This window comes from Trichosurus vulpecula, chromosome 3, assembly GCF_011100635.1.
Source record: "Trichosurus vulpecula isolate mTriVul1 chromosome 3, mTriVul1.pri, whole genome shotgun sequence".
Taxonomy (NCBI): Eukaryota; Metazoa; Chordata; class Mammalia; order Diprotodontia; family Phalangeridae; genus Trichosurus; species Trichosurus vulpecula.
The window spans coordinates 92,417,020-92,433,239 of NC_050575.1; the positions used below are offsets into that span (position 1 = coordinate 92,417,020).

General features: G+C 36.9%; 1 protein-coding gene across 1 annotated transcript; it reads right to left on the minus strand.

Annotated features, from left to right (window-relative positions):
• Nucleotides 1-6,216: 6,216 nt before the first annotated feature.
• Nucleotides 6,217-10,660, minus strand: LOC118841252 (ovomucoid-like). Its single transcript, XM_036748637.1, has 4 exons — nt 10,606-10,660; nt 9,926-9,951; nt 9,031-9,158; nt 6,217-6,262 (listed from the first exon to the last, which is right to left on the minus strand). Exons 1-4 carry the CDS (start codon nt 10,658-10,660, stop codon nt 6,217-6,219), a joined length of 255 nt encoding a protein of 84 aa, XP_036604532.1.
• Nucleotides 10,661-16,220: the final 5,560 nt, after the last annotated feature.

Genomic DNA, 16,220 nt, shown 5'->3' on the forward strand with positions numbered 1-16,220 from the left:
TTGTGGTAGCTAGCATTTCTTGGACTATATTAAATAGTACCAGTGAGAAAGGAGACCTTGATTTTATTGGAAAGACCATTGGCATATCTCATAAAATTGATGCTAATTCTTGGTTTTTGATACCCCACAATTTTGAGAGATCCATTTACTCCAAAGCTTTCTAATAGTTTTTAAACAGAAATGTATACTGTATTTTGTCAAAAGTTTTTTCTGTGTCTATTACCATAATAATCTGATTTTAATATTTATTATTAATATAGCATATTGTGCTTATAATTTTCTTAATGTTGAACAATTCCTAACTTTCTGGTATAAATCTATCCTGATCATAGTGGGTAACCTTTTGAATGCCTGATATTTATGATTTAATGACTTTAATAGTATGATTCTTTAAAAAGTTAGCTCTTATTTACGAGCTAACATCTCAGAGAAAAATGTACAAAATAGCTTGTTTTCCCTCTGGGAATCTCAGTTCCCTTTCAGGTAAAGGAGGAGTCTCAGATTTTTTTTGTACTAGAAGCAACACAATTTAATGAAGATTAGGAATCCTGCTCCTTCTTATAAGGATGAGATCAGATGTGTCATGTTTATTGGGTAAAGAAGAAATTACCTGAGGAATAAATCAATACATAAATACTCAGGTTATGAAACTAGACTGGACCTTAGATTATAGATTATAATTACCTTAGAGATCATCTTGTCTGACTCTCTGATTTTTGTGGTGAAGAAATTGAGACTTGAGAGAAGACCCAAGAAGAATCACTTGCCTGTGGACACCCAGATCATTAGTTGCACAGTCAAGATTCCCATTTAGGCCTTTTGATTCAAAATCTAATGTTCCTTTTATTATACCACTTCGATAGGTACATGTGATTGTCTAAAGTTAAAAAAAACCTAGCCAAATTATTGTTATTTCACCCTCCTCAGCTTCAGCTTCCTCTTCTATAAAATGAAGACAATAGTCCCTTTCTTTCCTCACTTACAGGATTATTGGAAAAAAAACCAACAAGAGAATGTTTGTGAAAGTTCTTTGTAAACAGAAAGTATGAAATGAATGTGAGCTTGTGTTACATAGATGCTTGGGTTTATCTGTGATTTCATTGTATGTGTACCCTAGTGGTGTAGATTTCAGGGCCTTTATGCCTTCTTATCCATTTTGAATCTTGTCCAAGTCTTTTTAACCCCAATCTGAAAATCCTTCCTCTTCTTCTTTTAATCATATGAGAGAGTAATGAGGTAGCTCTTGGTTTGTCTATATGTTATCATTTGTTCTCATTACATGAGCAATCCACCTCCTTTTGTGATCATACATGCCCTCGATAATATTTTTTTTGCCACTTCTTAGGCAAAAAGCCATTGTTGGTAATTATGTCACAGCTTGCTGTCACCCATCCTTCTGTTGCTTCCTGGGTCACTTGATTCTCCCATTTGAAAGAAAATCCAGTGTTGTTAAGTTAGAAAATCATAGTCATAGAATTGTAGAGGTAGAAAGGACCTCAGAAATCTGGTTCACCCATTTTATTTGATAGGTAAGGAAACTGAGACCCTATGAAGTAAAATGACTTGACCCAAGTGACCAAGGGAGTTTGGTCACAGTACAGTGACCCATGGAGTCAACCAGAAAATGGCCCAGTTTGGATGAATGCCTAGGTATGTTATTGGATACAAGAGCCATCTTCTCCTTTTCCCTCTTCTTTATTCTTTTATAGTCCCTTTCTCCCCTTTTCCTCCTCTCCCTTTGCTTCTTATTATTCCTCTCTGCCTTTTCTTCTTTCCATCTCTGTCCTTTACCTTCTTAATATTTCATCCCCTTTCCTGGCCTGTTTTTTTGATATGACTTGGAAAGGTTCCTGGACATGGACTCAGAAAACCTGGGTCCAGTTTCCTGCATCTGAAGATCTTTACAGGTGTGACTCTGGGCATGTTTTCTTGTCTTTGATTCTCAATATCCCCTCCTATAAAATGAAGATAACACTACTCCTTTTGCCTCCTCATGGGACTCTAGTGATGCGAATATCTTAGAATCCTTAAATTCTACATTATGTGAGCTAATATCTTTTTATTATTGATATAATCCTTCAATGGATCTATGAGCTCATATTTGATATTCACACTCCACTGATGTGGATCTTGAAACCTCTACCCACCTCATCGTGGGTGACTCTTATCTCTAATTTGTAAATCCTCCTTAGGTAATTCAATGAGTAGGCAAGAAACTTCCATTGATCCTTTAATTATCTTCAAAGAAGCCGTATAGGACTTGACTTGGGGGGCACTGTTTTTTACACTTAGCTCATGACTCTCCTCTTCCTTTTCTGGTGATATTTTCCTGGTTGTAGATTTTGGTCCAAATGGAAACCTAGTTATCATTGATCATCATTATTATTTTTCGTGGCTATAGAGGTAGATTGCTTTTTTAATTTGTGAAAGAACAACAAATGATGTTTCCACAATTTAAACACTTGCTGTATTCCACAGATGTCTAGAAAGCATTTATTAGGTGAAAAACCTATGTGAGTTTTTATGACAAATAGAGAAACAAGTAAGTTAGTTTTCTTGCCCTCAGAGAACTCACAATGTATTTGAAGGATAGGTGAATCAAACCATGGATACACATAATTTTAAAACTGGGTGGAGGATGATAAATTCTCTGACAGGCACAAAGGGCTATAGGAGTTGAGAGGGAAGAGAAAGAGAAAGAGAAAGAATGCAATTGACTAGCAGGGACAAAGCTGTTAGAGAAAAGCTCCCTAGAGAAGGAGAAGGGAACCATAATGTCCAAGGAAGGACACAGGACCAGCAATGAAAAGGTCTGGATTAAAGTCTTTTCTCCAATACTGAATTGTAATGTGACTTGAGGCAAGTTAATTAACTATCTAGGCCTCAATTTTTGTTTTTGGGTTTTTTTAATTGCAAAAGTTCCATGACACATTGAGTGATATCTGTATCTATATATCTTTATTCTTTAGCAGCCTGTTCTTAAGGCATCACACTTTTTTGCCTCTAGTTTCTCCAGTATTTTTTTCAGTTCTGTGCTTTCCCTTTCAGTTCTTTTAGATTTCTCCAGAACTGGGACAGGAACACTGATATATCAAGATATATTGTCTATGTCTTCTTGTAGTTTTCCTTTATGATTTCAGATGCTAAGTCATTTACTGCACATAAGTATAATATTGATGTTGGCTTGATATGGTTCATCTCAGCATAATGTATTTCCCTTGTTTATTCCTTTTTATGTTGTGAATGTCTGATATCATGATTGCAACTTTTGTTTATTTAATTGATTAGATGGAAAGTAAGTATTTTTCCAACTTCTCTTTTTAATTCTGTGGATGTCTTTGTTTTTTAAAATGTATCTTGCAAGCAACACATTGTGCAGTTTTGTTTTCTTCTTTGATTTGGCATTCGTTTTTTATTTTCTTAAATCGGTTAATCCATTGATATTTAAAATTATGACCTGTTTATATTTTTCATTTATCTTATATGAATATGTATATATCAATATAACCATGTATGTATCTATTTCAGAATTAAATATTTCACTCTCCATTTTCAACACAGTGCTATGTCTTTTTAGTTATTTTAGCTTAATATATTTTAAGGTGATCATTTTTTTCCACTGGCTCTCTTCCTCTGCCTCTCCTACCTCCTGCCATTCCTCTTTGTCACTCCATCCTGTAGAAGTTTTGTAGAATAGTTCATTTTTTTCTATTACGTATGTATTTATTTAATTCTTACCCCACTTTACCCTCCCAGTTGAGTAGTCAAATAGAATCTGTGCCTTTTTTTAAACAAATGATTCCTTTCTCTCTTTTCCCCCATTATTTAACTCCCCTTTCTGTCTATTCCAGACTTACTCTGTGATTAATGGTCCCTATGCTTATTTAGTCCTTGTTTAGTCTCAGAATTCCTCATGGAATCAAAGCTTCTAAGATACCTGGGTTCCTTGTTCTAAGAAGTTTCTCTGTTACTTTAAACCTTAGCACTTGTCTCCCCTTTTTTCCTGTTGTTCCTCATTCCTAGAAATAAGAATTTCTGCAAATAATGAGAAGATACTGCCCCAAGGTAGAAATTTTCCAACGTCCTTGAGTATGCAGTTCATCATTGACCTTTGCCCTCTCTTTGGCCATTTTCCCCACCATTGCTTCCAAACCTCCTCCCTCAGGCCATGTTGTCTCAGTCCTCTGGATGTCATTTGTCCCCAAGGGCTCTTATTGACCCTTTCCTGAGGCAGGATGAGTGGGTTCTCTAAGCACAAAATTTCTGGAGTTCATGCCCATTATAAGATTTTCATCTGTGGCCTGTCAGAAGGTGCATGCTCATGGGGGAAGTTATAGTGAGTGAATCAATTAGGAAGTAGACTCTTTATTGTTAATTTATAAGGTTGTTAACTTAGTAGGATTATGACTAACCCAAGTCTCAATGCCTTTTTGGATGGTACTCCTCCTAATTGATGGAGATCAATTCTTTGTTCTTGCATGAGTGACCAAGCCTTGTATGTAAATCTTGGGGTACTGCTTTGCTTCCCCAAACAATGAACAGTAATGAGAAGTTTAGCCTGATCCTAAAAACCACATGCTCCACACTAACAGTATTTAAGGGAGCAAATAGACCCAATTCTAGCCTAGTACCTCCTTTTTTGAAGAGAGCAGAGTGGCTACACTTCTGGCCTCAACCTGCTGCTTCTCTTTCTGGCAGGGAATAAAGTCTCCTTTGGAGAAGGGTGATGGGAGAAGAGGCTAGAAATGTCTATTTTATGTCCCCAGAGGCCACACACTGACACCCACTAGTACATGTGGGGGATAACCTTAGACATATTATCTTGTGGAGACAGTAGCAATTACTTTATCACTTTGGCATAATTTCTATTTTGAGGAGTTTGTGAGAGTTCATGAGGACAGGTAAAAATGTTTAGTTCTCTATTTTGATGGTCCCATGATGTGTGCCCCCAAATGTTAAGTATGTGCAGTGTCAGTAACCCAGAGCAGTTTGACCAATGGCAACCTGGACACATAGGCCTTAACTAATGAAACATGGAAAACAAATATGCTTCCAGAGTCTTCTCTTTAAGTCATACAGATCAGAGACTTAAAGTTTGAAGAAATCTTATTGGATCATCTAATCCAAACATTTCATTTGATCAGTGAGGAAGATGAGGCCAAGAGAGGTTTACTGATTTGCTCTAAGCTCATGTAGAGAATGAATTGTAGAGGCAGGATTGCAACTCTCATTTCAGATGCCCCGTTCCCTCCAGTCTACAATGGCATGGCTCACTTTGAGATAAGGAAAGATTGGCATAGATCTGGTCTCAAGATCCAAGGATCAAAGCCAGTGTTCTGGGATGCTTCCCATATCACACACACATACATACATACACACAAATACATATATTAATAGAAATAATCTCAGTCACAAAGACAGCAGGTCAGAAAAACTCCTTGCATTCTTTGCTTTTCTTTATGCAAGGAAACTTTCTCATCTTCCCACAGTTGCCTCTTCTGGATTCTTTACTGTGAAGTTTGATTCTCAACTGATGAACCTTAATATTTTCCTGGAGTATTTGCATTTTAATAAAACATTCTTGAGAAGTGGAGTGCTTAAAAATCTTAGTGAATTTCATAGAAGTTCCAAACCATCACTGAAATAACAGAAATATCCTCTAAAGAATCCTCAACGAATGGTCATCTAGCATTTGCTTGAAAAATTCCAGTTACGAAAAGGTCACTCCTTCCTGGGCAGCAATTCCACTCTTGAGTGACTTTAATTGATAGGAAGTTTTTCATATCAAGTTGAAATTCTCCTTTCTGAAAAAAGCACTGCCCCTCCACACCTCCCACACACCTCAGTTTGTCTTAGCCTTGTCCTTTGTGACTAAGCAGAAAAAACAACCTAATTCCTTGATAGTCTTGAAGCCAGTGAACATGTTCTGCTTTTCCCCCACAATATTAAGTCTTCTGTAAGTGTAACATTCCTGATTCCAATCCTGTTTTGACATTTAATATCTTATTATTCCTTAGGTTCCCTGTTTGTCTCACCAATTAAGAGAATTCAGACAAAATTTCAGTGGAGTTTCCTTTATTCAACAAGCAACACTCTAAGCAAGGTTGAAGATCTGACATTCTGGAAGAGAATCTTCTAGAGATAAGAGATGTCTTGTGCATCATCTTCTAGTTGGAATGAAAAGCAACGGAGGACATTTCAGAATAATACTCTAATTCAACACTCCCCATCATGCGAAAGTTTGATTTTGTCATCACTCTGCCTGTGGAATGAGAAAAGAAAGTTAAGTGAGGATCACTAATACACAAGTCCATTTTCTGATGTCAAACTTCAGAATGTAGAAATGACCTTTGATATCAATTAGTCTACCTTACTCTTTTCTGCAGAGAAAGGAACAATGGAAAAGGCTGTTTGGAGAGGTGATGAACTCCCTGTCACAGGCAGTGTTTAAATAGAAGTAAGATGATCACTTAGAGGTGGTGTTGCAGAGTAGATTCATGTGTTGGGTAAAAGCAGGATTAGGTGGTTTCTGACAACTCTTCTCACACTGAGATTCCACGTTTATGTAATACTATGTTGCTGTTCTCTAAACTTCTTCATAAAACTTAACTGTTCCTGTCTTTAAAATATTTAATTTGTGCTCTCAAGAAACCATCATTGCCTTTATTCAGTCTCTCTGCACTAAACCTTCTCTCTAGCAATAGAACCATCCTTCGTAATAAATTAGTACAATAAACAAAGAAAGAGCATCAACAACAAAATCCTCAATAAATCAACACATTGACTGTATCTCAAAACATGTCTCTGTTTGCACTGATAGCCCACCAGCACTCTGCAGCAAGACAACAGACATGCTTTACCATCAGCCTTCTGAAGTCGTATCCTATTTCTATTAAATTAGCCATAGCCGAAAGTTGTCCATCAGTCAGTCAATATGAGATCTTTACTTCACTTCACCTTGTTTTTACTGGGAGTCATAGAAGCCAATACTTCAAATTTCTGGAATTTTTTCACTAAAGCAGATTTCAGCTCCTCTCAGTCTTGATGAATTGCTATGACCAAAGACAATTCACCACCTTCTAGAGAACCTTCTGGTGATGAGCCTTTTTAAAATTAGGTAGGCAGGTCTCCTGATGACAGACAAAAAGCCTTTCTGCATTGGTAAGACCTTGCCATGAAGTTTCACACATATGACATGGCCTTTGAGAATCCACAGCTATTTCCATGCTACAGTGAGGTGGAGGAACTCTTTAGTGGAGGTGTAGAAACATATTAAAGTCTACTCATCTAAAATGAGGCATAAATCACTTGAAGGGAACATGATAAACAGAGATAAAAATATGACAGAAAAATATATACACTTCATGTCACACAAACGTGCGTTCCTCTGTTTAGCATTTGAACTGATGAATAGGATGACTCATGAATAGGAAGAGGGGGGATATGTGAAGAACTATGGATGCCTTTAATGTGAAGGGTTAGAGGTGTACCATGTCAGAGCTGACAGGGTTCATGGACCCCCCTCATTTTATAGATGAAAAATGAACATTGAGAGTTTGAGTGACTTTTCCAAAGGTATGCAACTAGTTCATAAATTTATAAAGACATTGATTATTGACTTTGGAAGGAATTGTTAAAATGATTGTTGACTCCGGAAGAATTATACTGATTATACTGTCCAACTACTTTTATACACTAATTTTATACATATGCAAACAAACTATGGAAGCATCTAAGTAATTCTATTCATTTGGAAATAGAAGCCCAAAGTGTTGAAGGGACTTGTCCATGGTCGGCCATATTGAAATAGGTCACATGGTGTCATGGAAGGAGCCCTGGGTTTGATGGGGTGGTTGGGTGCTTGTGCTTGGACCCTAATTATAACATCACATTTCTCCATAGTCTCTGCTTGGGTGGCTGTGCCTGGACCCCAATTCAAAAATCACATCCAGTTCTAAAACCACATTTCTCCCTAGCCTCAAAATACTGTCTCAGGCAGTTCCTCTCCAGTTCAAAGGCAGCATGCCCTAGCAAAATACTTATCTCTCCTCCTGATACTGTGGCCAGCTGTACCTATAGAATTTATTGGTCTGACTCCCTGTGTACATGTTGAATTGGCCATGTGCTGGGTCATTAAGATATTCACTACTCACTGGCTTGTCATGTGCATGCTAGACCCAGACAAATATATACTCCCTTACATTCATCTTGTCTAACAAGACATTTTATGGAAGCAACCTGGATATTTCCAGTCAGCCCTGACCGTTAGTTGACTTAGTGACATTTCACAGTCAAAAGCACACCCCCAGGTAGCCCCACCTTGGGTTATTTCCCAGTGTACTCTGGGTAAGATACCTGCGCAGTAGATACAAAAAGTGCATGTTCCTTTAAGAATGGACCACCCCTTAACCACTCCCTAATCCCATCCCAAAACACCTAATTGACATGTTTTACCCCCAAATCTCCTATAAAACTTTTCCTGTACGCCTGTAAGACTGCAGGTTCCCTAAGAACTCTTGCCTGCTGTAAAGCATAATAAATCTTTGGCACCTTGACTTAAAGAATGCTTGAGATTGTGAATTCATTCCAGATAGCCCAGACCCTCTCCAGTACTCGGGTCCTTGAGGGGTACATACACCCTCAAGGACCCCGTCTGGGAACTCCAGTCTTGGGGTTCCTGGACCTCGTCTCCCTCAACCCTCAACAGGTTCAAATCTTGAAGACTTTAAGCCTGAATTTCCTTATCTATAAAGTGGGTATACCAGTACATTTAGAGGAAGGGAAGGGTAATTGAGGGAGTAAATGTACCAGAAAAGAGTGTGAATCATCTGGGTAGGAGAACTGCTGGTATACCCTGGTCTGGTGGTTGGGGTAAGCTTTAAGGGCATGGAACAATGGTTTCTCACTCCCTGGTCTCATGTCTTTCAAGAATATGTTTCCATTGTCTTAACTACTAAATACTGTCCCACCCTCCCCACCCACCCCTGCCCCTATTAACTTTCTTCCCTTCCATTTCATGCCTGTACTTACTTAACAGCACTGCAGAAAATACATTTATTGGGATATGTTTTTCCATCAGAACCACATAGTGGTCGAAACTCCAGAGTGCATGGTTGGGACTCTCCTGGTGGCAGTTTTTTATAACCTTTGCAGTCAACCTGAAAAACCAGTAATAAACATTATTTACTTCTTGAGTCATAGGATTTTTGTATAGTCAAGTTTCTAAAAGCCTGGAGATGCTCTGGGTCTGAAAAGGAAAATGGTCAGTAGATACTGTGAAAATCATGCCTACAATCTTCAAACAAACCCTTGAGTCCAATTCCCGCCCCCCTCCCCACCTTTGCTCTGTATTTCATAGTCATGGAGGAATAAGGAGCTCTGATTTGCATAAATCTAATCTTCTATTCAACAGACATTTGTTAACCATCTAGAATATGCAGAGTAAGAGACAGCATGGCAGAATAGATAGATAGTCAGCTTTGGAGGCAGGAAGACCTGGGTGCCAGTCCTGCTTCTCTTATATTGGTCTTATAACCATAACCTTCAATATCTATAAATTACAGCCTAGATGATGATCTATATTGGTAGAGGATGTTTCTATACTAGGAGACCCTGTAATACTGCTTTCTGATTTATGACCTTGAGCTTTACGTATCCTGTCTGGATATACTATTGGCTTGTGGTCATTGTGAACTTGGTTTCTGTTTATCCAGGATATAACTTTAAAATTTGCATCTGGAGAAAAGTCCATTGAAAGCTGACTCAGAATGCCATCTGGGAATAAGCCTCCATATCTAATAAATTTTGTGTTGATTTTCTTTCAAAATAATTTAAATTTGGGGCCACCTTTATGTGAAATGCAGTATCTTTACAAGATAGGAATGCGATATCAAAAGGGTTTGATGTTGAGAGAGAGAAGACTTACTTTTTCTCCTGGGAATGACTCCACATCTGGAATAGAAATAAAAAAGGCAAAAGTATTAAGCAACATGGTTTCTTGAACTACCCAACAAGGCTCCTCCTCTTGCTCCCTTAGTCTCAGGAAACTATTTCCTCTAATGTGACAAGAAATTCCATTTAATGTAATGGAAGAAAGGAACTTCATTCTTCTACTTTCACCATGCCTCACTTTCTGTCTCTTTAAAATGAAGAGAATTTATTAAGTAAACTGAAGACTCAAGTTTAAAATTCTATGTTCTAGAATCTGTTATATTTCTAACATATTGGATTCCATATACTAAATACATTTCTAGCTCTGATATTAACTTCAAAATTCCATTTCATCTCTGAAAGTACATTTTTAATGATTTCTTCCAGTGCCAACATTTTATAATCAATGATCCTTCCTCCTTCAATATTGCATGTTCTAAGATCCCTTCAAGACCTTATGATCTCAGTTCTGTCTCCTAAGGTCTCTTCCAGCCCTGATATTGTGTGATTTCTCTTTGTGGATCCAGAAAAATAAAAGTATTTTTAAAGCTGCCATTCTGAACAGAAAGCAGGCCCGCCTCTCGCATGTTTTTATCCTGGGACTCTCTGGGTCAGTCATTGTAAGGGGACAGCTGATGTCAGCGATTAAGGCTCAGTCAGGAAAGAGATACTCACAGAAGATTGGTATCAGTGTCAGCATTAGGAACAGGCATACAGCTGCTGCCTTCATGGTGTAAGTTTCCAAGGTGAGTGGAGTGAAGTGAGTCAAAGTGAGTTGCTGTTCTGTGCTTAGCTTCTGTGGACCAGCATTATATACAGGCAGGAATCCACCTTGATTGTGAAATTAGCTTGCATGAATGCAGGATGCTGGAAGCAAATTCCAAATGACTTCTGAATGACTCGCTTATGAAAAAGTTAGTCTTGAGCTAAGAGCCAGAAATGAAGGGAAATTCACCAGAGTCCCCAGTCCTGTCACATGTAATCTTATACTAGTCTGGTTTCCCAAACACATGAAATCAGTAGAATTTCCTCATATAATAACAGATCATATTTATAGAGTGCATCATGGTTTGTAAAGTACTTTATGTAATTTACCTCATTTGATTGCTCACAATGCCCTTGTGAGGTAGAAACTCTTCCATGGCCTTTTTACAGATGAGGCAACTGGTGCAGAACGTGTAAATGATGTGCTCAGTCTCAAAGTTTGTAGATGATGACACCAGGACTTGAAGTTTTTTTTACTCCAAATTGAGTGCTGGGATTCTTCAATTTTCCATGCTACCTCTCAGGATGTAGGGGTCTCTGATCACTGAAAATGTTCTAGAAGAGGTCAGCTACTTGTTGAAAATGTGTTAAGTAGCATTCCTGCATGGGAGGAGAGGTTAAGCTCTAGGCTTAATGATCACAGAGGAATAGAATTTAAAGCTTACTTAATGAGACAATTTTATAGGCCCAGCTGTTCTTACTGTAGATGATAAAACTGAGGTTCTGAGAAAGGAAGTGTCAATGAATTAGTGGCAGACCTTCTTCTGAGATTGCCTGTAAGAAGCTCATAAAAGCAGAGATATTCCTGGATTATGGGCAGATAGATGTTTACTAATGAAGCCTTATGTGGTGGCATCAGAGCCGTATATAATGGTAGGAGGGAGCCAAGTGAGATCATGTTGTGATGGAGAAGTCTGGCTTTGTAGATCCACTTACCTGGTGGCTGTCTCTATATTTGTGAACCTGTTTTCTTCCATAATCTGTGAGTCTCTGGGAAAGTCTTATGGGTTGGTCTGGGAACTGCTGGAGGTCTTAAGCAAAAAGAACATGGAAAGGTCTGAGTAATGATAACCGTTTGTCACAAGACCAACAGAAGCTATTTCTTTGACAATATGTCCTAAGTCCTTCTATGTTTTCCTTTCCTTTCTGGCTTACGGGTCCTAAGCAAAATTTAAAACATGTTATGGAACCGTTATGAGTGAAAATCAATAAAAGTAAACTGAGCCAGGTTTTCCCTGAGCCATCACAGTTCATTAGTTAGTTTTGGATATTTGAATAAAGAGAGTCAAATGTCTACCTCAGTTAGGCCAAAAGACCCATAGGAGGAATTGCAGCTCCTTTGTACAAGCATAGAACAAAGAGCAGAATAGTGTAAGTGAGGAAAATAATACAATTATTTGTAGTGTTGGCAGTATCATGGGAATGAGGACAACATGAGTGGTTACATTAAGGAAACTGGGCTAACACTCATGCGTGACCAACGACCACCTCTGTCTGTCTGAGAGCAATGCTTTATTGATTTATCGGATGCATTTTTATCCTGTGGCTATTGATAGCAAACCAGTGATAGCAGATGCTCTGGCTCCTAGAAGGACATAAGACCATTTTGAATGAGTAAGAATGGGCAGTGTATCTTGTGGAAATGTACCAGGTTGGCTTTGCTGTCTTTAAAGTTAGCAAACAGGTGTCATGGAGTTTTCCTGGAATTGAAATTATGAGGGACAACTAGTTTCCTCAACATAAAGTGATTTGTAGGTGGTACTGAGATAACAATTCCCTTTGAATTAAAATATTTTCTGAGAGCACTGAACTTTTAAACTTAGGTCAGTGTTTTTCTTTAATTAAAAGTGATTGATAGGAAAACTAAACTTTTGTATCTAACTTGTGAGAGGAAGACTGAACTTTTAAACTCAGGAACTTCTTCATTTAGAACTAGAGTAAAGGTAAAATGCAGAACAGAGTTACAGAATAGATTCAAGTCCAGTGTAAAATCAAATATGAAATACCAAATCAATGTTTGGTTTTCCCAGGACTTTGCCTCAGAGTGCAGAGATCTGTGTTGAGGGTTCTTCCTCCACATGCTGACCTCAGTTCTCAAATCAAAGCTTTATGTTCCTTTGCTGCTACCCTAGACCACTGCCTCCAATGGCGCAACTGTATCCATAATCAAATATTTCTCTGGGCCATTACCCTGCATGTGATAAATGTACTGCTGCCCCTCAAACTTCAAAAAAAAACCCTAATTCAAACAAACAAACTACTGAACTAACAAGCAACTTTTGATCCAGGTGAAAGATTTTTTACTCAAATTATGACTCCTTGGAATCCAACTTTTTTTTCCTTGTAAGTATTTTAATCTTTAAAATTTAGTGAATTGAAGGAGGGCGAATTTTTTAAATTAAAATTGTATGTTCTATTGAGAGAACTGTCTGAACTTCTGGAAATAAATCCTATGTTCACTGATTTTTTTCTCTAGAGTTCTTGAATGAAAGTATACTTATAAATCCTGGACTTAAGTTTTTCTTTTTCTCAAATTCAACAATAATTAACCAATACCAAAATTTTGAGATCATAGGAACCGTTAAAAGAACTGTATCAGAGTCAGTAAATTGCCACATATATAATTTTTTTAAAGGTACACACATATACATATATATGTATTTATATGTTTACATCAAAAGGTTTCAACTAATTGCTCTATTTATGTCCCCTCCTTCATCTGTATCTGAAAGGTTTCAACTAATTGGTCTATTTATGTCCCTTCCTTCATCTGTATCTCAACCCCAATATTCTTCTTTGTTTCTGTTTTAAAACACTTTGTTGATGTTCTTTTTTCAAAGTCTATGTCTATCCTCTAACTGGCTTTCTCTACCCCCTAGTACAAGTCCTCATAACAGATGTGTGCAGTCCAAAATAACACATTGGTGATATCTAAGAATGTAAATATCATTCTACATCTCTAGCCCATAATCCCTCTGTCAGTAGGTCAGAACTATGTTTCCTCATTATGCTTTTGAAATCATTATCAGTGATTGCTTTGGTAAGAGTTCTAAGGTTTTTCAGAGTTGTTTCCCTTCACATTATTATTGTGGTCTATGCATAAAGTTTTCCCTTTGTTATGTTCACCAAACTTACTTCTTTTGTTCTCTGCACTAGTTCATACAAATCTTACCATATTTCTCTAAATCCATAATATTTTTTATTTCTTATGCTGTTAAGTTTCTTATGATATACTTCTTTTATAGTTACATGTCACCATTTCTTCAAATATTTGTAGTATTAATACAGAACTAGTTGGAATAAGTTCTTTGTGTCAACAAGGTGTGCTGCTATAAATATTTTTTTCACATCTTGGTCCTTTCTTTTTGTTTTCGATTTCCATGGGGTACATGCCTTTTAGTATTGCTGGTGTGTCAAAGGGTATGTATAGTTTAGTTTGCTAGTGCTCCTTCTACCACAGCTCTCATAATCGTTCTTTTCCTAATTTCCTTATTTTTGTTATCTTTGCCATTCTGATAGGTGTGAAATAAAACCTCAGTGTTGTTCTGTTTTGCATCTTTTGTATTAGTAGTGAATTGCGTCATTAAAAATATAGTTCTTGATAGATTGCATTTTTTGTTTTGAGAACATTATATTCCTTGAATACTTTTCTATTGATGTATGGCTCTTAATTACATGTATTTGTGTCAATTCTTCATACATTCTTGATGTTAGATCTTTGTCAAAGAAATCTGCTGGATTTTTTTCCAAATGGAATGTTTCCCTTCTGATTCTAAATGCATTTATGTTGCTTGTGCTGAAGCTTTTCAATCGTATGAAATAAAAATTATTCATCTTGTCTTTTATGACTTAGGCCATAGTTGTAAACATTTCTTTTTCTTGTCCCCAATTTTTTATGATAGATTTCATATTTAGATTATATATCCCAATAGAGTTTTTTTGGTGGTATGTGGCAGAAGATTTTGGTCTGAACCTAATTTTTATAAAACTGCTTTATAGTTTTTTCAGTACTTTTGGTTGAAAAGGAAGTCTTAAACCCAGTACTTCATGAACTTGGGTTTATCAAACCCTGTACCATTAGGTTTGATAGCTTCTGAGGGTTGTTTGTTTAATCTATTATTCCATTTCTCTTTTATCCAGTATCAGATTGTTTTAATGATTTTTGTTTAATACAGTAGTTTAATGTTTGGTACTGCTATGATCATTTTATGCCTTTTTTCCCATTATTTTCCTTGAAAGTCTTGACTTTCCCCCCCATGAATGTTACTATTTTGTCTAGATCAATAAAATAACCCCTTAATAGTCTTAGATGAAATTAAACCTATAAGTTAATTTAGGCTATGTTGCTATTTTATTATACTGCAATAATCCAATAATGAGCGCTTAATGTCTCTCTAATTATTTGTTTGCATTTCTATGAAGAGTTTTTTTGTAGTTTTATTCATAGGCCCTAAATGTATGCTGGTAGATGGACGCCAGATATGTTAAGCATTTTATAGTTATTTTGAATGGAAATTTTTTAATTTTCTTATTGGGTTCAGATAGTAATATATAGAAAAGCTAATAACGTTTATGGGTTTATTTCATATCTTGCTCCCACACTGAAGTTATCAATTATTTCAGTTAACTTTTTACTTGAATCTCTAGGCTTCTGTAGGTAAGCTCTTTGTTGTTTGTCCTCATTCTCGAAGAGGACCATACATCAGGAAGGTTAAGTGAATTGGGTATAAGTGAGAGAGGGCTGTGCAAAGTCATCAGCCTCATTCCCTCTTTTGGAGTCATCTGGGTCCAATGGCAAGATACGGATCAGGTCGACTTGGGAATCCCCCCAGGTAAGCTGTGGAGTCATCTGTAAATAAAAATAATTTTATTTTCTAAGTGTATGCCTATTCTTTCCATTTCTTTTTCTCATTTTATTGCCACAGCTAACATATCTAGGACTATAGTAAATAGTAGTGGTGAGAATGGAATGCTTGCTTTGCCCATGTTCTTATTGGAAAGGCTTTCCATACTACGGATGCTAGGGGCAGTCAGGTGGTGCCATAGTGCAGAGAGTACCAGGCCTGGAGTGAGGAAGATTCATCTTCTTAAGTTCCAATCTGGCCTTAGACATTTACTAGCTGTGTGACCCTGGGCAAGTCATCTAACCCTGTTTGCCTCAGTTTCCTCTTCTGTAAAATGAGCTGGAGAAGGAAATGGCAAACTACTCCAATATCTTTGCCAAAAAATAAAAACAAACCAGCCAAACAAACAAACCCAAATAGGGTCACAAGAGTTGGACATAGCTGAAAAATGACTTAACAATAGTACAAATGGTGCCATTTCTTGATTTTTAATATTCTACTATTTTGAGGAAGATCCATTAATTCTCATGCTTTCCAGTACTTTTAATATAAATGTATATTGTATTTTGTCAAAATCTTTTACTATGTATGTTGAGATAATCTCATTTTAATATTTACTTACTAATATAACATTTTCTTATAGATATCTTTATGTTGAACTATTTCCACTTTTGTGGTTTA

Bases quoted from the DNA above. Each gene is read 5' to 3' on its own strand.
- LOC118841252 (XM_036748637.1), bottom strand. From the start codon at position 10,660: ATGAAGGCAGCAGCTGTATGCCTGTTCCTAATGCTGACACTGATACCA. The intron at 9,952-10,605 runs GTGAGTATCTCT...TTTCTATTCCAG, and splicing joins GACACTGATACCAATCTTCT to ATGTGGAGTCATTCCCAGGA. The intron at 6,263-9,030 runs GTAAGTACAGGC...CTCATTCCACAG, and splicing joins ATTTTCTGCAGTGCTGTTAA to GCAGAGTGATGACAAAATCA.